General features: G+C 49.0%; 1 protein-coding gene and 1 long non-coding RNA gene across 6 annotated transcripts in view; one reads left to right on the top strand and one right to left on the bottom strand.

Annotated features, from left to right (window-relative positions):
• The window catches only part of SYT6 (synaptotagmin 6), a 66,316-nt gene that overhangs the window by 2,514 nt on the left and 38,154 nt on the right, over window positions 1-25,648 (top strand). For all 5 annotated transcript variants that reach the window (XR_015160743.1, XR_015160742.1, XM_086391975.1 and 2 more), the window contains exons 2-3: window positions 10,237-10,502; window positions 11,902-12,457. Coding sequence is in view for 3 of the 5 variants with exons in the window: in XM_086391974.1 (XP_086248100.1) it covers window positions 10,237-10,502; window positions 11,902-12,457 (822 nt within the window). In the remaining 2 variants the exon portion in view is untranslated. The remainder of the gene's footprint in view (window positions 1-10,236; window positions 10,503-11,901; window positions 12,458-25,648) is intronic.
• On the bottom strand, window positions 1,462-5,391 carry LOC147376106 (uncharacterized). Its single transcript, XR_015160747.1, has 2 exons — window positions 4,532-5,391; window positions 1,462-1,737 (listed from the first exon to the last, which is right to left on the bottom strand). It is a non-coding gene; the product is annotated as an uncharacterized LOC147376106 (long non-coding RNA).

Here is a 25,648-nt window from a genome sequence, read left to right as displayed (position 1 = left end):
CAGCCCTGGGGAACTTTGACTGCTGAGTCACAAGCCCTGGGGCCAAGCTGTGGGGGGAGGGGTCTGAAAGGGATGGGAGAGGCAGAAGACCCTTGATCAGAGCAGGAAAAAGAAAAATGGTTAAGTGTGGCTTTGGGATCTTGGAGGCTTAGGTGTGCATGGAGTCTGGGGTGATGCTGTGGAATTTGGGATCAGGCCCTGAGGTATCCCACACCCAGGCATCCCAGAACAACTGCATTCCAGAACAACTGTCTGGGTCCAGATTCTCCATTCAGAGAAATGCTGCATCTTTTCATTTGCAGTTTCATGAAAAATGCAAGTGATGAGAGTATTCCCAGATCCCTTTGCCATTGAATGTTTTCCTCTGCCTTTCTACTCCTGTAAGTCTCTAGCTCATGTAATTTTAAGTAACATCCTGAGATTCAACAACTGAGATTCTGACTCTACTATCATTTTTGGGGACCCTCTTACATGCCAAGGTCTGTGATACGAATTACACAAGAAATCTCAATCAGACCCTGAATTGGAAACATCTGTACACAGCTATCTGAGCTAAAAGCAAGTCCTATCTTTTCTTTAAAAACTCTAAAGGTAAAGGGTCTGCTTTCCTTCTTACTATCCACCTGCGCTCACGCCCCACCCCCACCCCCACCCCAGGGATACTAGCAGGCAGTTCTTCACCTTTCTTTGTGTCCTTTGCCTTTTGGAGGCGAATAAACTTTTTTTTCATAAGCCAAGTTGCAGAGTGTTAGGTGTGGGTAGCTTGGGTTCTGATAGCATTCTCAAGGTAGTAAGAAGTACAGAGTTGTTCCAGAAAATGCAAGGATCTGTTGAGAGAGCCTGAGCAGCCCTGCCCCTCCCAGGCTGGCAGGCAGGAAAGATTATTCTTTGGTGCACTTATGGCCATGAGATGTATGTGATGTTTGTTCACTTTTCTAATGACTCTGGAGATGTTCTGTGATTCAGCCACCTGGCTTTGAAGTTGGCCTTTTGCAGCACAGATAGTATTTCTCCTGCTTGTGATGCCAAATTAAATGCACAGCATTTCATCCAAGCACACAAAAAAAGTTCTGTTTCTGTAACTGAGTCAGTCCCTCACTCCTTGATGGAAGGAAGGAATTCTGCAGATTTTGCCCTCTCTGGGGAAATGTGCAATACATAATCCTTTAGAACCCATGGTGATGATATTCAGACTATGGTGTGTCTTGGGCTTTAAGATTCCAGAACCAGGATCAAGGATCTAGGAGTTGTAGAGCCCTTGGATTTACAGTTCTAGAAGTTACCTTCTCTCTGTGTGGGAACTTCAAGAGTGGGGATGGTAGATACAGAATGTTCCATCCTCCCAAGCTCTGCACAAAAGATATGTTCTTTTCTAATTGTTCTAGCATGACTGTGTCCTCCCTGTCCACAGAGTTGGAGTATGATGTGTGACTGAAAATAATGAGGACTAAGATTGAAGCATGTGGATCAGGCCAGGTTTTTTTAAGATCTGTATAAGGCTTCCCTTGGAGAAGGCGATGGCACCCCCCTCCAGTACTCTTGCCTGGAAAATCCCATGGACGGAGGAGCCTGGTAGGCTGCAGTCTTCACGGGGTCGTGAAGAGTCAGACACGACTGAAGCGACTTAGCAGCAGCAGCGGCAGCGGCAGCAGCAGGGCTTCCCTGGTGACTCAGATGGTAAAGAATCTGCCAGCAATGCAGGAGACCCAGGTTCAAGCCCTGGGTCAGAAAGATCCCCTGGAGAGGGAAATGGCAAGCCACTCCAGTATTCTTGCCTGGAGAATTCCAAGGACAGTGGAGCCTGGTGGGCTACAGTCCATGGGGTTGCAAAGAGTCAAACACGACTGAGTAACACTTTCACTTTCCCACAGAACTGTCTGGAGTGGGGTGGGGGTAGGGGGAACATAGAGTAAGAGAAAAGTCCTGACACAGCTAAGTGGCACCCCTGCTAGTCCAACTTAGGAAAAGATGCCTAAAAACAGAAGGTGGAGAAAAAAGGGGGAAATTTTTAAACATAAAAACAGAAGGACACAGCCACAGTTAGGAACTGAAAGCAGAGGGACTGAAAAGTGGAGGTGAGCAGTACATCCAGCTCTGGATTCTCCAGGTATATGATACTACCTTATCCCTCCCTTCTCTCTATGTGGGGACTGAACTGTTTTTCTTGCTCCATGAGGTCCAGGCAAACCTCTTTTCTCACTGGTTGCAAGTATAAACAGGGAGATGGAGGTGGAGGAAAAAGAATCCAACTTTCTGTCTGCCCCTCTCCCCATCATCCCAGCCTTGACTGCTCCATTCAGAAGGGCCACATATCCTGACCACCAGGCAGAAAGGTGCAGTTACCATCCACCAAAATAATAATACTAAAATAATCCCTAAATTAATGCCAATGCTCTGTTAGCTATGACACTCCATATTAGTCTCCGATTTATCCCTGAATCCTCTAATGATGGTGGAAACAGGCACCCAGTCATAAAGCTTGGTGCGGCTGTAATTAGTCCAGCATTGTCTCTCCTCATCACAGCTTTTCCAAGAGCATTAATTCCTTCTCTGTTTGGACTCCACTAATTATCCCCATCAGTAGTTCAGCCTGGATCTCTGAAAGAAGGAAAGGAAGCAAAGGCTTCCTGCTTCCCCTCCCCCTAACCCTGAATTTTAATTATACCAGGTTCTCCTAATAAATTTACAAGCAGAGCTTATTATTAATGGAAGATGTATGTGAGCCTCAGAGCAAAATAGCCTTCATTGTCCCAACAGACACACACACACTCTCTCTCTCTCTCAGGGATTTCTCAGGTACATTTCCAGATGGGACTTTTCCAGGGGCCATTGATTATTTGCCTGATGGCTAGAGTTTCTGCATCTTCCAGGGAAGGAGAAAGAGATGGGGGATGAGGAGGCTGGTCCCCAGAATTCTGCCCAGGTTCAGAGGGTCAGGCTAAAAACCTGAAGATGCTCCCCACCCTCTCCTGATTATAGTGAAGAAATGCCTCCCCAGCTTCTTTGCCCAGACTTTGCCTCTGGAACACTTCAGGTCTGCCTCCAGACCCCTCAGGGAACTGCTCAAGACCCTGGGCTTCAACATCAGAAAGTCCCCAGTTCAAATCTCAACTCTTCCGCTTAGGTACACTTTGTACAAGTTACTACCTTAACATCTCTCAACGTAGTTACTTTATCTTTGAGAAAGTGAAAGTGAAGTCGCTTCGTTGTGTCCAACTCTTTGTGACTCCATGGACTGTAGCCCACCAGGCTCCTCTGTCCATGGGATTCTCCAGGCAAGAATACTGGAGTGGGTTGCCATTTCCTTCTCCAGGGGATCTTCCCGACCCAGGGATCGAACCCGGGTCTCCCGCATTGCAGGCAGATGCTTTACCCTCTGAGCCACCAGGGAAGCCCTTCTTTTAGAGATTAATACTAATTTCTTAGGGAGGATGTAAAGATTAAGAGATCTTGTAAGGGGCACAGCACTTACTATATAGAAATAAATAACAAATACTGTTACTAGGGCTTCCTTGGTGGCTCAGATAGTTAAGAACCTGCCCACAATGCAGGAAATGTAAGAGACATGGGTTTGACCCTGGGTTGGGAAGATGCCCTGGAGAAGAGCATGGCAACCCACTCCAGTATTCTTGCCTAGAGAATCCCATGGACAGAGAAGCCTAGTGGGCTACAGTAGTCCATGGGGTCACAAAGAGTCGGACACGTCTGAGCAACTAATACTTTCATTACTAGTCTTCATATTAATGGTTCTGACCAGAGTCTTTTCCCTTCCTAGATTAGATACTGCACCTTCCAGGGTTTGGGGCCTCTGAGTTTCTTGCTGGCTGCTCCCTGAGTTGTGCGAGTCTGTGCCTCCAGCTGTGTCTGCCCAGGAGCTCCTTCACTGAGGCAGCTTTCACTCTGCAGAGCCTGACACTGCCCATTTCTGAGGGTCCATCAGCGACCCCAGACCCTGCAGCCAGCTTTCTCCAGCTTTGAGGGGAGCAGAGGAAATGGTCCTTTCTTTTCACTTCCTCTCTCCAGTTTATCTTTTCAATTACAGTCTGTTAGCAAGAATGTCTTCCTGACACGGAAGCCCATTAGAAAAATGGGAACAATAGCAAGCGATGAGAAAGGCTGATAAATCCTAACACTATGGGTGGAGAGAAGAGGAGGGAGCACTGGAGTATCAGGGCTCTGTCTCTGGAGAAAAAAGTGTCAGTGGGGAGATAAGAAATGCCTGGGTTGCTAATTAATAGCCTACCATTTTCCAGAGAGAGAGAGGGAGGCCATGAGCCATCCCCCCTGTCAGACAATCTCACTTAAGGTGACAGGCAGGTCCTGCCCTGATGGCCTTCAGGGAATCATCAGGAAAGAAGGGGCCTTATCATCATCACCAGAAAAGAAGGGTCTTAAAGTCTCTCACATGTTTGCCCCCTGGTTCCATGTCCCCCTTCCCTGCCTCAATGGCCAAGCTTTGGGTCCATTCTGTACCCAGTGAACTATTACCCACCACAAAAACAAAAACCAGGAAGAAATAACAGCAACTTACCTTTGGGAACTTTCACCATATATTGGGCTTCCCTGATGGCTCAGTGGGTAAAGAATCCACCTGGCAATGCAGGAGACACAGGAGGCACGGTTCAATCCCTGAGTTGGGAAGATCCCCTGGAGGAGGAAATGCAACCCACTCCAGTATTCTTGGCCTGAAAAATCCTGTGGACAGAGGAGCCTGGTGGGAGCCTACAGTCCAAAGGATTGCAAATAGTCGGACACGACTGAGCAACTAAGCACACACACACCATGTATCCAGCATTGTGCTCAAGGCCTTACTTCATCTAATATTTCCAGTGATTCTTTGAAGTAAAAGAGGAGACCAATGTTTGGAGAAGTTAAGTAACTGGTTCAAGGTCACACAGTTGATGAGCGTGCTCTGTGGTCATTCTGGCACTGGTGCTCAGTGGAGATGTCTGCCTCGTGTCCCTGAGCACTTCCCCAGTCCAGGCTAGAACCCACGTGCCCTGCACAGCACCAGATCACTGGGTGTGTTTCCGAAGCCAAGTCCCATCGCTATCTGCTCTCCCAAAGGCTGCTGGGTAATTGGTCAATATGGTTCCCCAAACCAGGTGCCCATAAAATACTGGTCTCCTCTAATACCTAATACTGAGTAATGGACTTCTTTTCCCCAGTTTCCAAGCAAACTTTGCAAAAGCATAGTACGTTCTGCATTGTACATTTTTCTTCCATGAATTTCTTCTTATTCCTTTGGAGCTTGTTCACCAGCTGGTTGGTGACAGTAATGGCAAAACAACTGAACAGTGAGTACTGACAGAAAAACTTGGAGATGTGAGATCTTTCACATAGTATGTATTACATCTTGAGATACAGGGAGATCTAGCTATAATATATATGTATTATAATACATATTATATAGAGACATAATAGAATAATTGTATTATATTAATATATATATTATATAATAGAATAACTGTATTATTTTTACTGGTAAGATTGTTCCTAGTTTGTAATGATAAAGTTAAAGCTGTCTCTCTTACTAGTGTTCATGGTTTGCATGTGTTCTGCCCACTAAACAAATTTTAAAATTAAAAGATGTTCAAAATCAGACTGGGCAGAACTAGACAATTCTAATTAAAAAAGCAAATATTTATTATATGGCTTACTACATTCTAGGCACTGTCCTTTGCACTTTTGATACACTTGATCTCATTTAAATCTCACAATGACCCTATCAGGTAGATATATTACTCTACCCATTTTACAGATGATGAAACAGAGTCTGAGAGAGATTAAGAGTCACAGTTGATAACCAGTAGAGATGGACATTGAATGAGCCCAGTCTGACTCCAAAACAATGCTTCTTTCTCTCCAGGATGAAGGGGAAGTAAAGAAGGAAAAGGAGAGGAAGGAAGAATAGAAATACAAACACTTAGGAAGTTCGTCCTCTTTTTCAATGTGTAGGACTTTCTCCCTTACCAGAGGCTTACCTCTCTTTCTTTTATTGGAGGATAATTGCTTTACAATGCTGTGGTGGTCTCTGCCATATGTCAACACGACTCGGTCATAATTACATATATACATTCCGTCCTTCTTCAGCCTCCCTCCCCAAGCCCTTGCCGCCTCCCCAGGTCGTCACAGGGCGCCAGGCCGGGCTCCCTGTGTTGCACCGCAGCTTCCCGCTAGTTATCTCTGTTACGCATGATAGTGTGTATATGTCAATGCTGCTGCTGCTGCTGCTGCTAAGTCACCCCAGTTATGTCTGACTCTGTGCGACCGCATAGACGGCAGCCCACCAGGCTCCCCCATCCCTGAGATTCTCCAGGCAAGAACACTGGAGTGGGTTGCCATTTCCTTCTCCAATGCATGAAAGTGAAAAGTGAAAGTGAAGTTGCTCCGTCATGTCCGACTCTTCGAGACCCCATGGACTGCAGCCCACCAGGCTCCTCCATCCATGGGATTTTCCAGGCAAGAGTACTGGAGTGGGGTGCCATTGCCTTCTCCTATGTCAGTGCTACTTTCTCAATTTGTCCTACCCTCTCCTTCCCCCACGGTGTCCTTATTCTCTCTTACCATGAAGCTAGTGTATGGTATAACATGAAGAGCACTGGGTCAGAACTTAAAAGGTGGCTAAACTGCCATCAAAATGCTATCTGCCTCAGAGGGTTGAGGTTCAAACAAGACTTGAGTGGGGAAAAGGCTGTGAAGGCTGTGTATGCACCTGCAGTTTACTAGAGGCAATGCATCCTGGTGGGTTGGTCCCAGCAGGCCCGGGGTAGGAAGGCAAGTGTCTTAGGTCACCTGGGCCTTTGGACAGCCCTTTGTGACACGTTTTCAGCCAGGCTCTGAGGGCAGGCTGAATTCCAGGTCACACGCAGTGATTTTAAAGGAGCTAAATCCTCTGCAATCATACACACCGTGGCCTAATTCTGGTCTTACCAGCCTTGCTCACCACCTCGTTCCCCTGTGGTGTGAACCCACTCAGCATTGGGACCTAATTCTATTTGCATGGCCCGCCTGTGAGGTATCCTGGAAGAAGAGTCTCCAGGCAGAGGAAGGGCCTCCTGGCCTTACATAACCAGTATTGAGCACCGGGTGCCAATTCCCAATAATCTCACAGTGCTGAGGGGACAACAGCCAGGGGTCATGTGGAGACACATTCCAAATAGCAACCATGCTGAGGAAAAATTGATTCCTCCACCTCTCTTTTCATTTATGAATTCAGTTGTTTTTTTTTTTTTTGTCAGACTGAACATTTAAATGCACTCTCTGCTCTCTAGATTCCCCCCATTTCTCCCCCTTTCTCATTAAAATTCTAATTATTACCAGAAGAAGAAAGATGTATGATCAAAGGAAAGCAAAACCCTAGAAATACCTTTTGTTTTAAGGTGACTCATATTGCAGAGAATGCACCCGGAACCGCTGTAACAAAGAACAGATGTGGAGGGCTCAGAGATGGCCAGATACTTTTAAATACACACACACACACACACACACAAACATATACACATATATATCTGTGGTATATACTTAGCTATATCTGTGGTAGCATTTCTGTGAACCCCAAGGGTATCAGGGCTTAAGGAAACAGTCTTCAAACTATTTAGATCATGAAATCGTAACAGCAAAATTTATTTTTATTTAATACTTCCAATATGTGTTTATTTGCTCCCATGTTCTATACACATGTACAAAAGGGGTATTGTAAAGCTGACTCTCCAAACACTTAGCAGTTGTGTGACCCTGGGCAATCTATTTAACCTTCTGTGCCTTAGTTTCCTCATCTGCAAAATGAGGATAATAATCTTCACCTATTTCACTGGAGAGTCTTAAATGAGTGAATACATAAAAAGCACTTTGCGCCTTGGACATTGTAATGTTCATAACTTGACTAAATTCAATAACAAAATTCATTACTATCAATTTGTATATTATAATTCGTATTTTTTTATTTTTCAGATAATGAATAAATATTCAAGAAATCTAATATTTTTTTCTCTTACACTCCCAGGATGCATGCACACTGTAATTGGAGACCTTTAGTCTAGAAGTTCACTTAGAATCAGTTTGTCTGGTCCCTAGCAGTCTCTGGTGGACTAACCTCAGCTCCTATGCTGGGGAAAGGCTCCCAGGTCTCTGTGCAGGGGCCTGGGGCCTGGAGAAGGTGGCAAAAGGCATGAGGGTCCTATGTTCTTATTCCTTAGTCCTGAAGGCGGTAGCTGATCAAGGCCAATACCCTGCAGCCAGGGAGTCGGGAGGCAGTGCTCGCTCCCCAGAGATGACTGATGTTTTGGCCTCTTCCTCAGGTCCCTCTGGAAGGAGAAGAGCTTTCCCTGGGGCCTGTGCTGTGAGAGTTCTCTTGATCCCCCAAAGAGGGACCAAGCATCTCCCAGCCTAGTTTAGTACCAGGAACAAGGCAAGTGCTCAGTAAATATTGGTTGAGCGATAATGACAGCTGTTTTATTTGACATTGATCGACTGATTCATTCATTCATTCTCATGTGTCAATTCCTATGCTGAGCTGTGAGTCAGACAAATGAAAAATAACACAGGGTTACAGTAATCTACAGTTTAATCCAGGACAAACAGTCTGGGACAGTGGAATGAGCCCTAGGCTGGGTGGGCAGTGGACATCTGGACCCTGGTCTAGGCTCTGTGATCTCTGACCACAGGCAAGTCCCTCATCTGGAACACTGCTCCCACCTGCAGAAGCACAGCCTGACCTCAGTACTTGTAGGGTCATTCCTCACCTTAAATCCCAAGATTCTTAAGGCTTGGGACAGGATAATTCATAGGCCTGCAGTGGCAGGCAAGTAACAGGGACAGGAGCTAGTGAGCATACAGCCTTCCGAAGGGCATCGCCAGTTCTCAGTATGTGGGAGCACAGGTCCAGTTACCAAGACCTCAGGCCATTTCCAGAGAAGCCAGGAATCTGGTGTGATGATGACGATGGTGATGATGGAACTGCTTGATTTTTCAGTCATACGCAAGCCAAACAAGCCTCTTCTGGCTTGTCTACAAGTGACCTTTGTGCAAACCCATTGGTTCAAGGCTTCCTGATGTCTCAGAGTAAGAAGAGGCCTTGAGCTCAAAGGTTCATTCCTAAAGGTGGGGTGCGGGTGAGGGGCGTGCTTAGTAGCTTCTCCCAGAGAAAGGCATCCTTCACAACTCTCCTAGGGTAATGGACATCCTACTTGGAGCACAGGGTGGGACAGTGAGTGCCTGCCTCTGAATCAATCATGACTTTCAAAAATACCAGTGTTACAGCAGAACCACAGGAATGGGGGCAAAGGACAGCTATCGGAATTGTTTGTATTTAGCTCTGAAGTAAACTGTGTGGATCAGATTCCAACTTGGTGTGGTGTTTGTGGGCTCAGTCATGTCCAACTCTGTGCAACCCTATGGACTTTTGCCCTTCAGGCTCCTCTGTCCATGGGATTTTCCAAGCAAGAATACTGGAAAGGGTTGCCATTTCCTTCTCCAGGGAGATTCCAACTTCATACAAGTATTTGTTGAGCCTACTGTGTGCACACTTCTGGGAATACGGGAGAAGCACCTAATCCCCACCCTCAAGGAGATTATGCCTGATCTCGTTCTCTTCAAGTCAACCTATTCACTATATATTAGCTCCTGCTGTGGGCTTGGCGGGCTTGGGGTGAGTGAAGAGAATGAAGTTTCTCAGCCTGGGGCCCCCGATGCCTCACAACCTGTGGAGGAAGAGAACTGTCTGCAAAAAACTACTCTGCTTTAAGTCTGGCCATAGTAACAGTTCTAATAGAAATTCAAACAGCATCCAAATGTGAACGCTTCACGAATTTGCACATTTGCTTAGGCTGCTATTTAAATTACCTTCCCTTCCCTGGGCACATGCCAACAGGGAGTCGGGGAGGCAGCCCAGGTGCTCCCCAAGCTGGCGGTGGGGGGAGGGGCGAAGCTGGAGAAATCAGCCTGAGGTGAACACGAGGCTGCAGATATTTTACAAGTTGGATGTGGAGCACTGACCCTACAACCATCCCTCCTCTGCCTGGGCAGCCTTCTCATGACCACTCTTTTCTCTTCTTCCGTCTCTGTCCCTTGTGTGTGGCCCCTCTTTGAAAACCCTTCCCGGCTTCTCCCCACCTCTGTCTGTCTCTGTGCCTCCTTGCCTGGCTGAGGGCAGGCACCTCTGTCAGCCTCCTCGCAGTGGTAGTTATTGTGTGTGGCGTGGCCCTGGTGGCAGTTTTTCTCTTTCTCTTTTGGAAGCTGTGCTGGATGCCCTGGAGGAACAAGGAGGCCTCCAGCCCCTCCTCAGCTAATCCCTCCCCGGAGGCCCTCCAGAGCCCCAGCTCCAGAGGCAACATGGCGGACAAGCTCAAGGACCCCCACACCCTGGGCTTCCTAGAGGCGGCTGTGAAGATCAGCCACACGTCCCCAGATATCCCAGCTGAGGTGCAGATGTCCGTCAAAGAGCACATCAAGCGTCACACACGGCTGCAGCGACAGACCACAGAGCCAGCATCATCCACCAGGTGAGGGGTGGACCCCTCCCTTCCTTAACTCCACATTCCTGAATCCAATACATGAATGAGATTCCAGCCTGTGAGGATCAGAGACTGGAAATAATCATATGCGTATTCTGGTTGGAGAATATGTCAGATGATGTCTTCCATGGTGGGTGATTGGCTCGGAGGTGGGCACCAGGGGTGACTTCAGGAGAGGGGAACCTTGGAGGTGGGGTGCTGTGCAGGTGATCAACCCTGAGATGTGTGTGGGTGGGAGGTGTTGGCTTGTCCAGAGGGAAAGGAATATGCAAAGGTGCAGAGACATAAAAGTTAATGACGTGTCTATGTCCGCACCGCCTCTGAGATGGAGTCTGCAGTGTGTGGGAGAGAAGCAAGAGATTCCTAACATTTTGAGAAGGAGAATAGCCTTTGCCAGAGTTCCCTGCCTTACAGAAATTGGATACATGACATTCTTTATCTTAACAAACAAAATGACAAAAAAACAACCACCATGTAATGACAAAAACCTACTCTAAATTCAGAAACTTTTATTTATTTATTTTTTTAATTCAGAAACTTTTAAAAGATGTGGAACGTGCATGCATAAGGTGTTGTATTTATTAAAAATTTGGGGCTCTTATGGATTCCTGGGTCCAGGATCCCAGCGGTCCAGCCAAAGGGAAGCAGGCCTGGTCTTCAGATTGAAAGCCAGAAATGGTACAAGTGCTGGGTCACATTTACGGAGTTTGTTTTTTGACATCAGGCAAATTGCTCATTTTCCTAAGCCTCAGTTTTCCCAACTGTAAAATAGGGCTAATGACGCTCATAAGGTTGCTGTGAGGAGCCAGTGTAAGAATCCATGCAATAATAAGAGCTTATTATATACCTGGCTCTGTTCTAAGCACTTTGTGTGTATTCCTTTCACCCCACAGCAATCCTATGCAATTGCTACTTTTAGTTTTTCATATCTTACAGTACAGAAAGATTAAATAATGTGTCCCAGGTCATGTAGCTACAAAGTGGCAGAGGGAAAGGGGGTAATGATCCTGGTGGTGATGAAGGAATGCTGTATGGAGGGTGGGAAAGGATGGTCCTTCTAAATAGGGGAGCTTTTTAAATAGGTGAACCTGAGTCAACGTCTTCCAGGAAAGAAACCTAGAAAGCCAGAAGCAGAAAAGCAGGGGAAAAGATAATGATCACAATGGCTAACCTTTACTAAAGCTTGTTATGTACCAGGCCCCATTCCAACTACTTTACCTGGATTAAGACATGCGCACAAAGTGCGGCAGAGGTAAAGGGGGTCAGCTAGCAGGAAGTAAAGGGGGCCTCACACGGGGTAGGATGAGCCGGGCCCCGAGCCATGTCGGTCTGCACCCCGCTCTCCGTCCCCCGACCTCACTCTCTCACCCTTCCCCCCCTCCTCCAGGCACACGTCGTTCAAGCGCCACCTGCCGCGGCAGATGCACGTGTCCAGCGTGGACTATGGCAACGAGCTGCCCCCAGCGGCGGAGCAGCCCACCAGCATCGGCCGCATCAAGCCCGAACTCTATAAGCAGAAGTCGGTGGATGGGGACGATGCCAAATCCGAGGCCAAGAGCTGCGGGAAGATCAACTTCAGCCTGCGCTACGACTACGAGAATGAGACCCTGATTGTGCGCATCCTGAAGGCCTTTGACCTCCCAGCCAAGGACTTTTGCGGCAGCTCCGACCCTTACGTCAAGATCTACCTCCTGCCCGATCGCAAGTGCAAGCTGCAGACGCGGGTGCACCGCAAAACCCTGAACCCCACCTTCGACGAGAACTTCCATTTCCCGGTGCCCTACGAGGAGCTGGCTGACCGCAAGCTGCATCTCAGCGTCTTCGACTTTGATCGCTTCTCCCGCCACGACATGATCGGGGAGGTGATCCTGGACAACCTCTTTGAGGCCTCCGACCTGTCCCGGGAAACCTCCATCTGGAAGGACATCCAGTACGCCACGAGTGTGAGTACCGCTGGCCCCGGGGGCCTTTTCAGGATTTATAGTTCTGGATTTGAGTGGATGTGTTCCTGAACCCCGAAACCCCTAGAGACAAATGGGCCTCTGCCCTTCAGGATGTGAAAGGGGACCCCACCTCATAGCCCAGCCCACCCCGGGAGAAATCCTTGCACTGGGCCCCAGGTGGGTGGGGAGGGATGGTGACAGCGGAGCTCCCAAGTGGTTGGGAAGGGAAGGAAAGGGAATTTGTATCTATTGCTTCTGATGTATCTTCTGTAGTGGTTGCCTCTACCTTCTAGGCCTCAGGACTACCACCTATAATGTATGTCTTTAATCATGGGCGAGGATGGGGCCGGGCTTATAGACTGACTCAGACAGCAACATGTGCCAAGGGCTTTGATGTGTACTAGAAGCCTGGCACAGGCGATCAAGGACAGGCTATATTAATCAGGATAAACCAGGTTATGCCACAGCAACGAATAATCCTAGGATTTGGTAGCTTAAAGCAGCTAAGATTTAGTTCTCGTTCATGTTACGTGTGCTTTGCAGCTTGACCAGGGTTCCATTCTACCTTGTCACCAAGTTTACAGAGGCTCCGTTTTGACCCTGTGCTCCTAGTTACCACCTCAGGAAGGAGGGGATGTGGCAAATCGTGCACTATTTCTTAAAGCTTCCATGCTGAAATGACACATGTCACTTCCACTCACATTTCATTAGCCAAAGCAAGACACATGTGACTCCTAATATTAAGGGGACAGGGCAAAGCAATCCTACCACATGTCCAGAAGGGGGACTTAACAACCAGAACTAGAAACTGTCATGCAGCAGAGCCCCTGCTCTCAGGCCCTGCCTGCCTACGCCATCTGGAAGGTGGTAGGGGAGGAGGCCAGCCTGGAAGGAGACCTGGCTAATTCACACACTACAGAGCCAGATGCTGGGCTCTTCATAATCAATTAGAATTAACCAGGAAGGTTTCAAGGCGCACAAGGAAAGGGTTATGTATTGGCATACAAGGAAAGGATTATTAAAGAAGCAATGGGAATTGGATAAGGTTAACCCAGGAAGACTTCTTGGAGGAGAAAGTCAAGCATTATTTTGAAAATGAGTAGGGCTTGAGTTGGCTTTTTAAGAGGCGGGCAGGTTTGGCACAGAGAATTAAGAGAGCATCTCCAAAACTCTTGGGTCCAGTGTAGACAGTGTTCTCCAGGGCCCTGGGTGGCTGTTGAAGAAGCTGTGTAATTGCATCCCACAGATGGAGGTGTGGGATGTGCCTTTCTCTAAGTCCAGCTAGGCAGCTGAGAGCCCTGAAGGGGTGTTGCCACCAAATGCCAATGGCGTTGTGTCTGGTGTCTTGAACACCAAGTGGTTGAGTGTCCCCTGGGATATTTCTTTCACTGTTTCTCTGGGTGCAGACTCTCCCTGTGGACAATCAATGCTCAATATCTATATATTGAATTTGTAAGGAGAGAGGCTGGGAAAATCAACCCCACTCTGGTGGGAAAAGGAATTGATTTGTTCAAGGGGAGAAAGCTTGGTGGGTTCTGTTTCTGCTCCGGGAAGGTCTCTGGGATAGCCCATTCTCCTAGCTGATGCTAACTTTGGTCCAGTTTGGTGTCCCAGCACCTCCCCTACTTTTGCTTTCCTGAAATGTCATCCCCAAGAACAGAAAACAGCACAGGCAGGGGGGCTTGCAGATGGGGCGGGCAGACGGGGCTGGCTGGAACAGCAGCTGTGCACCGGCCCCAAGCTCAGGAGCTCTGCTCTATCAATCACTGTGAAGTTTACATCTGGTACAGCTCTTCCCTGTGGTCTCGAATGGCAGCAGCTTCATTATGGTGACCGTACAGGTAGCGAAGAGCGGCTTAGTCCTCCCCATACTGAGGCTGAGGCGCCGGGGCTCAGAGAGAGGGGGGTGGGGGCCAGGGGCTGTGAGGAGCAGGACTCAACTCAGCCCTCTGAGGAGCTTCCCTTCTCCTCCCCAGAGACCTCCCTTTCCTGTGACTTTAGCTCCAGGCACGATGGACGCCCTCATTGTGGAGCAGGCAGTCTGCGCTCAGGGACGCCCCTCACATGAATGCTAACTTCCTAGAATTCCATGGCTGTCCCTACCATGTCCCATACCTCTTCCCCAGCCCAGCTTGAGAAAAAGGACAGACCCTCACCATCCTCATCACCCTCAGTCAGTACCATTATAGTCCTCCTCTATCTTCTCTTAAGCAGGACCCTGTGCAAAGCACTGGGGACCAAGGGGGGTCTTGGATAGAAGACAGCCTCTTTGACCCAATGCAGAACTTGAATTATAGAGACAAGAAATGTTCATGCAGTAGCTAGTGATGCAAAGTAGCAAATAATGCGTGAGGTTGTAAGATCTGAGAATTAGGACAGTCAGGGACAGTTTCTTGGGTGAAAGAGAATTTAGCTGTGTGGGAGGGCTTGGTATACATAACTTGATATGCAAAGAGGAAGGGAAGCATTCTAGCCAAGGACAGGAGTCTGAGACCAGGAGTTTCTGAAGCTGAAGAGGGGGGTGACTTGCTCATACACCCAACTTGCTCACAGTCTGTGGGATGAATGTTCTGTCTGGTGAGGCCACCAGGGCCCTCCTCTCTGCAGCTTCTCAGCAGGCTGGCTCTCAGGGGCGGTCTCTTTATCCTGGGGGGATGAGGATTCAGGCAAAGGAAGGGAAAAGGAAATGAAGGGCTGGTGCTTTTGCTTGAGCTGACTCTAAAATTGTAATTACGTTGAGGCCAGAGAGGCCCAAGTCGCAGTGACGGGGAATGATTGAGTACTCCATGTATGTGAAATCCTGCAGCCAGAGCCATGGGGGCTGATGTGGATGAGCCTAGTCGGCTGCCATCTCTCCTGCGTGCCAGATTCCTGCTGGATTCTGATCCTAGAGTTGCATTTTGGCCTCCAGCTCCTCAAACCTGCAGGCTGGTCCCTGAACATGCCCGGCATTTCTGCCTCTTGCCTTTACTCCCAAGGTTCCCTCTGGCAGCCAGGCCTTTCCCCCACCTCTCTGACCCAAACCAACCCACCTTTGAAAGCTTCCCCCAAAGTCCTTCCACTCTCAGAGAAGTCACTCCTGGATTTATTCTCTGGGTCCCTCAGTTATACACCAAATCATATTCTGTCTTGCAAAGTCCTTCCAGTGGCTTAGGAATGGTTTGTGTCCCACATTTGACTTTTTATTTTCCCTCAGGGCTCAGAGTGTCATTTTAGGCAAACATAAGAACTCAGCACCTTCTTGCTGAATGACCGATGGCTTAGTTAATTCAAATAAAACTACATATTGGTGCACAGGGAAAGGATTATTAAAGAAGCAGAGAGTTAACCTGGGAAGCCTTCCTGGAGGAGAAAGTCAAGTGTATTTGGAAAATGAGCTGAGCTAGGCATGGCTCTGCATTCCTTCAGAGTGATGGTTCAGGTAGGTGGCTGATGTCTGGAGTAGCAAAGAAATGAACCAGTCGGATCAGGTGGTCTGGACTGAAGTGGAGGGTCAGTGACTCACAGTCTGGTAGAAGGAGAGGCCCTGTGAGAAGCGGGCTGGGGAGGCTGCTCTGAGGCCACACCAGTCTATAAATGCTATCTGCTTGTTGCTCCTCGAACGCGGACAGGAGGATCAGGTGCAGCCCTGGCAGGTGGAACCAGACAGGTTCCTTATCTTGGTCCCTGCCCCGGTGCTTAAGGTGGTTTAGAGTAGCAAAGCCTGGAGCATTTGTGTTGTTTCCTTACGAGCGAGCACAAGCACTGAACGTGGAGCTTCAAAGCTAGTGAAGGGAAGGTATGCATCCAATTAGGCGAGCTTTTTAAAGTGCAAACCCTTAAGGCCCAAGGAACACTGGCCTCAGCATCCCCAGGTTGTTCTGGGCAAAGTTTAGGCTGTAACAGAGCTACTCCTCCCCCTCAACTGGAGGGTGAGAAGCAGGCACAGCAGACGTGTTGGGGCCATCGGAGCCCTCTATTGTTCCCCAGAATCCAGATGCTCAGGGTGCCACTGAGACTTCCCCCTCTCGCTGGCTTGACTCAGGTCCCCTGGAGGTCTCCTGGGAGTTCCCTGCGGTTTGCCATTTTTCTCTCCACCCAGAACATCCATTGGCTGAGATCATTCTGCTCTTCCCTTCCCCCCCTTCAGCCCCCAGTCTCATTATTTCTATATAAAGCTGTAGATTTATCATTATAATAGAGCTGCGGTCACCAAGGTTTGCTAACGTCTCTGTAATCTTGTAGTTATTGCTACAGAGGCCTCAGACCCCAGCGCACACAACTGTTCCTGTCCCCATTCCTGCTCCTTCATGGAGGCTGTAATTGGGGCCATAAATATGTGCCATGCTTGGTGGCGTTAATGGACTTGGCCATCTTTCTACCTTACCAGGTTCCCCATGGGTCAGAGTGAGTGTGTGTGGTCATGTGCGTGTGTGTGTGTGCGAGTGCATGTATGTGTGTGTTTTGGTGCCAATGCAGTCAGTACTCCATAGACTACCAGGGAGCCTGGACTCAGTCTGCAGGGGGGAAGGGAGGCCTTGAATGGTGGAACAATCTATTCTCTAGCCTGGGAATGAGCAGAGCTGGGTACAAAGAGCTCAGGCTTTGGTACCAGACAAACTTGTGTTGTATTCTAGCTTTTGCACTTTCTAGCTTTGAGACCCTAGGGACATTGTCTAAACCGTGCCTCAGTTTCCTCATCAGGAAAGTGAGAGGTAATAATGGTACCTAGCTTGTATTATATGTAGTCACTTAAATAAAATGCAAAGATGCCTAGGGCAGCACTGTCACAGGGCAGCCTACTGAGCTCCATGCTTACAGTGCCTCTCTTCTAACTCAGCCTCCAGGGCACTGTTTATACCACCCCCGGGTCTGAGCCCCAACTTTGGTCTGGACCATCTATTCTGACAGGTGGTTGGCTATTATTCATTCCTATTTTATTTATTTCTCTCTTTTATGTATAGTCCCGCCCTGTGTTCTCTGTGTGACCTTGGAAAAGTGACTTGCCCTCTCTGGGCTGCACGTGCCTCAGAAACCAGTTTCAAAGTTATGAGATTCTGAGATTCTCAGCTTCTCCTGTAAAGAAGCGATTTCATAGCAGAAAAACCCAGTGCGCGGGAGTGTGGTCTCCCTAGTAGAGGCCTAAAGCCTGGGTTGATAGGCCCCTGGGCAGAATTCCCTCCCCTCAGTGTCCTCTCTTCAAGCCCGTAGGAAATGTCCTCCAGGGAGTTGCTGCCACAAGCGAGGCCCCGTCAGCAACGGCCTTCCCCCTTTTCCTCTGAGACACAGCCCTGCACCTGGGCTCAGCGCCCTCCCTGCCTCTCAGGCCCCCGTCTGCCAGTTATTAATATGGAGGTTATTACTTGAGTTCCTACCAGGAGCCAAGAGCACAAGCAACTTTACCCCATTTCATCCTCACCAGAAGCCTTATTACTGTGCCCTATATGTAAGTAAATAAATGAAGGTTGCAAGCTCAGTGATACCCACTGCCACCCAGATAGGTAGTGGTAGAGAGCCTTCAGCAGAGCCCACGTCCTGGCACGGCTAGAGGGGAGTAAGTGTGATTATGTTGCTCCTTGGGCAGAAGACAGACCCTGAAATGGTGTAGCTCATCAGGAAATCCAGAAGAGCGTTTGGTTTGGATTTTTCTTCGTGACCTGGTTCATTCCTCTTGTTCCAGGGGACTTTTGTGCTGACACTTGGATTCTGTTACCATCTCCCCAGTGTTCTTCCTGTGGGCACTGAGTGTGACATTCATTCCTCTTTCAGTCAACAGACACGTACTGAGTGTCAACCGTGTGCTGTCAGTTTGATCACTGAGCACATGTTGTGGATAGAAGCCTGGCTGGGCTGTGGAAAGGATGACAAAGAAAGAGCCCGGCTCCTACAGCTTAGGCTAATGGGAATTGTGTCCAGTGACTCCCCCCCCACCCTCCCAACCTTCTCATGCAGAGGGCACACACCTAGGGGCAGACCAATTCAGATGTTCACAAACAAAATTACCCAAGCAGCTGTACTGCAGCCATAAGCAGAGATGTTGAGGAGAGATGGAGAAAAAAAATCAGAGTCAGACGAGATTGGTTTGGGAAGTTTCTAGAAAAAGAATATGTTAGGCTAGGCTTTGATGGCAGTGAAGGAAGAGAGTATTGAGAGAGAGTCAGAGGGAAGGGAGTGTGTTTCTCTATTTTCTTTGGATTGGGGGAAAGATCTAGAAAGAACCTCTCTTGCATATGGTGGGTTTCTTCTCTCTGTGCATAACTACTTGTGGCGTAATTACCGTGTACCAGACACCAGGCTAGCCCAGGGGATACGAAAACTTCAACTCTGTCCAGTTCTCACAGCTTCACAATCTGATGGGGGAGGTAGGAAGGCAGTTCTCTTGTCCCAGGGGGACATGCAGGTCCCAGTGTGTTGGTGGAAAACTGGCCTCCTGGAATGAAATTGCTTTCCTTGCCAGAAAAGAGTTAGTTGCATCCTTTTCTCACACCCATGTGCTCCAGTGCAACAGGATCCAAAGGTTTACAAAAGGCCTTTTCAGTTGTAGTCGAAGAATCTGCAAAATTGAGTCACTGTGACTCATTCAATCACCCTGGGACAAAGCCTCCCAGATACTCATTGACCGGCAGTTTGATCAACACCTTCAAAGTGCCCACCTTGGATCTCAGGTTCCCAGTTCTACCCTGGCCAGGAGGGAGGGCAGGAGCAAGAGGGAAGCATAATGAAATTTCACCCACATGTCTTCAGTAACCTCTTAAGAACTTATTTGGGTCCAAGAACACTTGGTATTGAAGGACAAACATAGTCCTTATTTTCAAGGAGCTGACAGTTGGGTGGAGGTTTCAGAGCAAGTAAAAATGTAACCAAAAGAACACTATTTAACTAGGCGTGAAAAGGGAATGGGGGAAGACAGAGGTGATAAGCTGGAAGAGTGAGGGAGTGGAATGGGGGATGCAGATGGTGAAAGAGAATTCAAGAATAAGATTTGAGTTTGGAGAACAGTCACAGTCAAGAAGAAAGAGGAGAGGGACCAGCAAAGGATACCAAGCAGGGGGAGAGCAAGCGAAAAGAGAACTGAGGACAGCCAAGGAGGGATGGTTCAGGAATTGTTCATCCAGCGGTGATTTCTTCAGGCATCTGCAGGGTACCAAGCACAGTCCTGGACATTGTGGATGGTTGTTGCTATTCAGTCGCGCGCCAGGCTTCCGTGTCTCTCACTATCTCCTGGAGTTTGTCCATTTGAGTTCATGTCCTTTGAGTCGGTGATGCCATCCAAACATCTCATCCTCTGTTGTCCCCTTCTCCTCCTGCCCTCAATCTTTTCCAGCATCAGGGTCTTTGCCAATGAGTCAGCTGTTCACATCAGGTGCCCAAAGTATTGGAGCTTCAGCTGGCAAACCACTCAGGTATTCTTGCCTGCAAGAACCCCATGAACAGTTAAAAAAAAAAAAGAACACTGCGGATGCATGGTAAATGAAGCCCCTGATCTCAGGGAGCCTACACCCTGGTGTGGGGAGACAAATGAGTAAGTGAGATAGATAGTATGTTTGAGAGTGATGAATGGCCTGGAGAAAATAAAGCCTGGAAGTGTGGTGGGGTGTGTTGAGTTGGGAGGATGACTGGAGGAGAGGTCCTATGCTTGCGTGCTCAGCTGCTCAATCGTGTCCAACTCTTTGTGACCCCAGGGACTGTAATCCGCCAGGCTCCTCTGTCCATGGAATTCTCCAGGCAAGAATACTGGAGTGGGTTGCCATTTCCTCCTCAGAGGATCTTCCCAACCCAAAGATCAAATCCATGTCTCTTGTGTCTTCTGCATTGCCAGGTGGGTTCTTTACAACTGGCACCACCTGGGAAGCTCTATCACAGGGTAAAACAGGTTAGTGAGGGGAGATATCCCCAAGAGTAGGCCTGAGAGAGAAGAGGGAGAGAGCCATGCCGAGGTCCAGACAGGGAAAATGCCAAATGCAGAGATCCTGAGGTGGGAGAACACCCGGCTTGTTCAAAGAAGTAAGGGTTCAATGTGGCTGAAGCAGAAATGGGGCTGGAGAGGAGAGAAAATAAAAGATGAAGTGAGAAGGGGGAAGGGGCAGGAAAGGTTCATGGAGTTCCACAGTCAAAAGTTTAAAAGCATCACTAGGGCTGACAGGTTGGAAATAGACTATACAACCAGGGCAAAGACAGGGATATCCATCGGGAAGCTGTTGCCGTGAAAGAGAGACAGTGGCTTGGACAGGGATGGGGGTAGAGATGTAAGCTGTTCTTGATTCTTGATGTATTTTGAAAGCAGAATTAGCAGTATTTGCTGACAGATTGGGTGCAGGGTCTAAGGTGTAGAGAAAGAGAAGAATCAAGGTTGTCAGCCTGAGCAACTCAGGAGGGCATCTCCATCAGCTGAGTTGGGGAATTCTGGAGGGAGAACCCATATGAGGATGAAGATCAAGAACTCAGATTTGAATATGTGGTAGTTGAGATACTTTTGGGATATTCAAGTGGAGGTGTTGGATAGTAACTTGGATAAAGAATGCACCAGAAGAGAAGCCTTGGCTGAACAACTCAGTATAGGGGATATCAGCATGTAGATGGTGTTAAAATCCATGAGGTTAGTTGAGATCCCGAATTTAGAGAAGAGGAAAGACCCAAGACTGAACCATGGGACACTCTACTGTTTAGACCGTGGGGACCATGAGGAAAAGTCAGCAAAGGAGGCTGATAACCAGCAACCAGTTAATTAGGAGGAAAAAACCAGAAAAGTACAGTTACCTGGGAAACCAAGACTGTGTGTCCAAAATAAAAGAGGGGAGGATGAACATCATCAGACCCTGCAATGGATCAAGTTAGATGCAGACTGAGACGTGACCATTTTGCCAGCATCAGCCTTGCCAAGAGCCGTTGGAGCCCCATTGGAGATGAGGTCATTGGTGGAAGACTGGGACATGGTTGTATGTATCATTTTAGGGGAACTCTTGTTTTTCATTTATGTGTCATTTAGGGAAGTGAGCTCTCAGTGACTTGGCAGGCTGGTTTTGCAGTGTGCATGTATGTATCTGCCACACTTGGGGAGAAGTGGGATGGAGCTGGGGGGAGTGGGTGAGTGGCCCCAGTCCACTCAGAGCAAATCAGGCCAAGACAGCACATTGCATCAGGAATTTGCAGCAAGGCTAGGTATCCCTGGAATTCTGCCTTGAGTTCTGGACTCTACTCTTGCAAGCAGGACCAAGCCTGGAGAGAAGCCAAGAGAGAGAACCTTCCAAGAGAGGTGCACAGGGCAGATCAGGGTCACATGGAGGCTCCAGGAGGTGTGAAAGGAGCAAGGCTGGGCCTGGGCCCGGGCTGCCCACCCAAACCCATGAAGACTGCTCCCCAGGCCCTCCAGTCAGAGCTGCTCTGAATAATGTATGAAGCCAGTCAGCCCTGCCCACTGTTTCGGTGGCCCGGCCCCTGTGAGCCCTGGTTGTGCCCTCCTGGCAGCCTGATGTCAGCCTGAGTCAGAAGCCCCTGCGTGGCTCGGGACTGCAGGCCTCACTTGTTTACTTGCTGCTCAGCTGGAGCTGCTTGTCTCTGCTAATGTTCACTTACCCCCACACTCCCTGGGGCCTGGCCTCGTTATCCTCATTATTCTCAGGAATGCTGAGCTCTCCTGCACCTCCACCCTCAGGCCGTAGTTTGTTGTTGTTCAGTATCCGTGTTCTACTCTTTGTGACCCCATGGACTGTAGCACGCCAGGCCTTCCTGTCTCTCATCATCTCCCAGAGTTTGCCCAAGCCCATGTCCATCGAATCAGTGATGCCATCCAACCGTCTCATCCTCTGTCACCCTCTTCTTCTGCCTTCAATCTTTCCTAGCATCAGGGTCTTTTCCAATGAGTCAGCTCTTTGCGTCAGGTGGCCAAAGTATTGGCGCTTCAGCATCAGTCCTTTCAATGAATATTTAGGGTTGATTTCCTTTAGGATTGGCTGGTTTGATCTCCTTACTGTCCAAGAGACTCTTAAGAGTCTTCTCCAGCACCACAGTTCAAAAGCATCAATTCTTCGGCTGGGATAAGGGCAAAAATGTCCAGACCAGACCCCACACAGCTGATTCCTTCAGCCCCTGCCAATGCAGAATGCAGCCGGCCAGCATTTCTCCTCTGAGAGGGCAGGAGAGGAAGGGCCTGGTTGCTTGCCTCCCTCAAGGATGCCAAGTGATGATGGGGATGTCGAAGTTGGGAGTGCTTTCCCTGCTCCAGAAATAAGACCTGCAGCCCTGCCTTCCGAGCTCTTGTTCTACTTTGGGAGGAAGCAGGAAGGGGGTGCACCAGGGGTCCCACCACGCTCAAAGCTCAGGTCCTGAGAATATGACCCTCCCCACCAGGCCCCAGGTTCTGCAGCCAATGTGACCTTGATTCTTCTGGGAACTACTCAAAGGCCCAAGGCTCCTCTACCCAAGGGTTGCTGAAAATCCATCAAGAGCCCAGCAAGAGGGAGAGGCAGGGTGTGGGTCTGAGCTCCAACCCACAGGCAACAAGTCTTTTCGGGGGAGAGAGGGAGGGGACAGAATCCCAGAATTGCCGCAGGGTTCCCGCACTGCAAGCAAGAGCTCCAGACCAGCGAGTTGTCTCTTCAGCAGAGGTGATGGCTGCACCGGCCTTCCACAACCTCTCACTTGGGCCCCCTGGGACCAATAGCCTTTCTTGGGTACAGGGGGTTAAAGGTTTCCCAGCGGGATGGAAAACAAAGCTAATTGGTCCAGACAGGCCTCTGACCCAGCTATAAGCAGCGTTGCTCAGTAACCGCTCCATTGGCCTTGGGTGTTCTCTTTCAAGTCATTTCTAAACTCAGCCTTTCACAATAGGTCCATCTCTGTAGCTTCAGATGAAATGGCCTTAAGACGCTGCCAGAGGCTCAGAACCATGGGGACAGTTCCCTCCTCACCCTTGATAAATTCCTAGCATCCAGACAGCCCCACTGCCCACCCTAGTCAGCTGCCCGCAGAACCCAGCTTCCACGGGCAACCAGACCACAGCCCTGTTCTGCCTCCCTCCTCTGCTGGCACCTTGAGATAGCTCCGTGCCGGCTGGGCCAGCCGACCCTGCCCTGCCCTGGCCCCATGTGCTGCTCATTAGTATGCTGTGCATTTCAATGGTATAAATATCTAATCTTCCCCTTACAAGAGAATGAATGGGAAATCATTAGGCAACAAGCTCATGCATCAACCAAAATTTATTCCTCCAACACTGGTGCATTTGATATGCTTCCCCCGACCTCGCTGTGCAGAGCACACACTTGTCTTTTGGCTTCTACCACCTGATAACCCACGGTGACATTTTCTCCTGGAGAGATATTATTTGGTCACCAGCTTCCCAGGTAGCACAGTGGTGAAGAATCCACCTGCTAGGGCAGGAGATGCAAGAGACTCGGGTTCAGTCCCTGGATTGGGGAGATCCTCTGGAGAAGAAAATAGCAACCCGCTCCAGTGTTCTTGCCTGGAAAATCCCATGGACAGAGGAGCCTGGTGGGCCACAACCCATGGGGTCACAAAGAGTCAGACACAACCAAGCAACAGGCAAACATCCCCTCTGGACACTGTCAAGGACATTCAGACCACAGGATTTGTTCCAGAGGAAGGGATTACAGCGAGTCCCCTACAATCCAAAAGACTCAGATCACTGGGTGTAGCCATGACTAGGATGGCAACCAACTGGGAAGAATTGGGGCCATCCCCGAGGGGTGTCTAATTTCTTTGGTCCCTGGTGTTATGAGTCCATTTTCTCGAGGATTAGGGAAAGTCAGAGCTGGAAAGGGCTTCCGTGATAATCTGGCCCCGTGTCTGCCTGTCACAGATGAGCAAGATGAGACCAGAGAAATCACAGAGCTTGTCTGGGGTGGCTCCGTGAGTCTGTGCAGCTCAGGACCCCAACCTCGGTCTCATGAGACCCAACCTCATGCTCTTCTCACTGGCTTCCTTGTCTCTAGGAATTCTCTTCCCCTGGCTATTTCACTCATTCCCTCTCTCCTTCCCTCCCAGGCCTCTGCCCACTTCCTATCTTTATTCTATGCCTGTGAGTCTCTCTGTCCTGTAAGGGAAAGGGCCAAGACTTGGAGCCCAAGGCATGAAGTTCAAAAGGCACAAAGACGACACTCTCTGCCACAGTTAGTCTCTTCCACGCAGGAGACTCCCAGTCTCTACTGGGAGTGGAAATAGGCAAACCAACAAGCAATATCAGCAAGAAAACCAAGGAGGAAAGAGAAGCTATAGATCAAAGAGCCTCAGACCCTAAGCCAACTAACCCCTGACCACCAAGTCTCCCACTGCACATACATATTTCTTCCTAGGAGGAGAAAGGAAACAGAGCTAGCTGGAGAGTCTAGGTCAACCTTGCCCAAGTGTTAGCATATTTTCATGGTGTTTCTGTGTCAGCAGCAATGTAGATAACTGTAGTCTCTCCAGGAGGCAGCCACCCACTACAATCCCCGCCCCCCCCCCACCCCCACCAACCCCGTGCCCATCTGGCCCTCATTCATCTTCATCAATCCACCCCTGTAGCCGTGTTTTCCTCTCAGGTCTGAATTGACACCTACTCATTCTCCATGAATGTTTAATGCCTTCCTTTCTGGACAAAGTCTCCAAGACCTTGAGGGTGTCTCTGTTGTTCTTATTCAGTCGCCAAGTCATGTCTAACTCTTTGCGACCCCATTGACTGCAGCACGCCAGGCTTCCCTGTCCCTCACCATTTCCTGGAGTTTGCCCAAGTTCATTTCCATTGCATCGGTGATCTCTAAAGACAGTCTCTCTAGGGCTGCGGCAAAACTTGGGACAGAGTGTTTTCCATGGAGTCCACTTGGCCTTGGGAATTAGAGTAAGAAAGACAGCACCTGGGATGGGAGGGACTGAGCAGGGTGTTTAAAAGCCCACCCCTCTCTGCAGTGTCCCTCTGGCCAGCATGGCTGGAGTCACCCAATCTTGATGGCCTGAGAAGCACCAGTGACTGCTTCAGAAAACTCCCTGTCTTCCTGCCGATGCTCTGGACTTAGAGCAGCTTGGTGCTCAGGGAGGGCACCAACATCCTTAACAATGAACCTTGTTTCTCCAGGAGCTGTTTCCTACTGTGATCAGAAATCGTAAGTCTGAGCATGTGCCCAGTGGGAGGGAGTCGAGGTGAGATGGGCCTGATGAGAGAACTAGACTCACAAGATCACTGTCTGCACGCAGAATTCTGATTGCAGGTGGAAGCGGGGC

The sequence above is a fragment of the Bos grunniens genome, chromosome 3, assembly GCF_055505025.1.
Source record: "Bos grunniens cultivar Pamir isolate PY7600 chromosome 3, Bosgru_T2T1.0, whole genome shotgun sequence".
Taxonomy (NCBI): domain Eukaryota; kingdom Metazoa; phylum Chordata; class Mammalia; order Artiodactyla; family Bovidae; genus Bos; species Bos grunniens.
The sequence above is the reverse complement of the archived record's forward strand: the minus strand, read 5'-3'. Positions and strand labels throughout refer to the sequence as shown.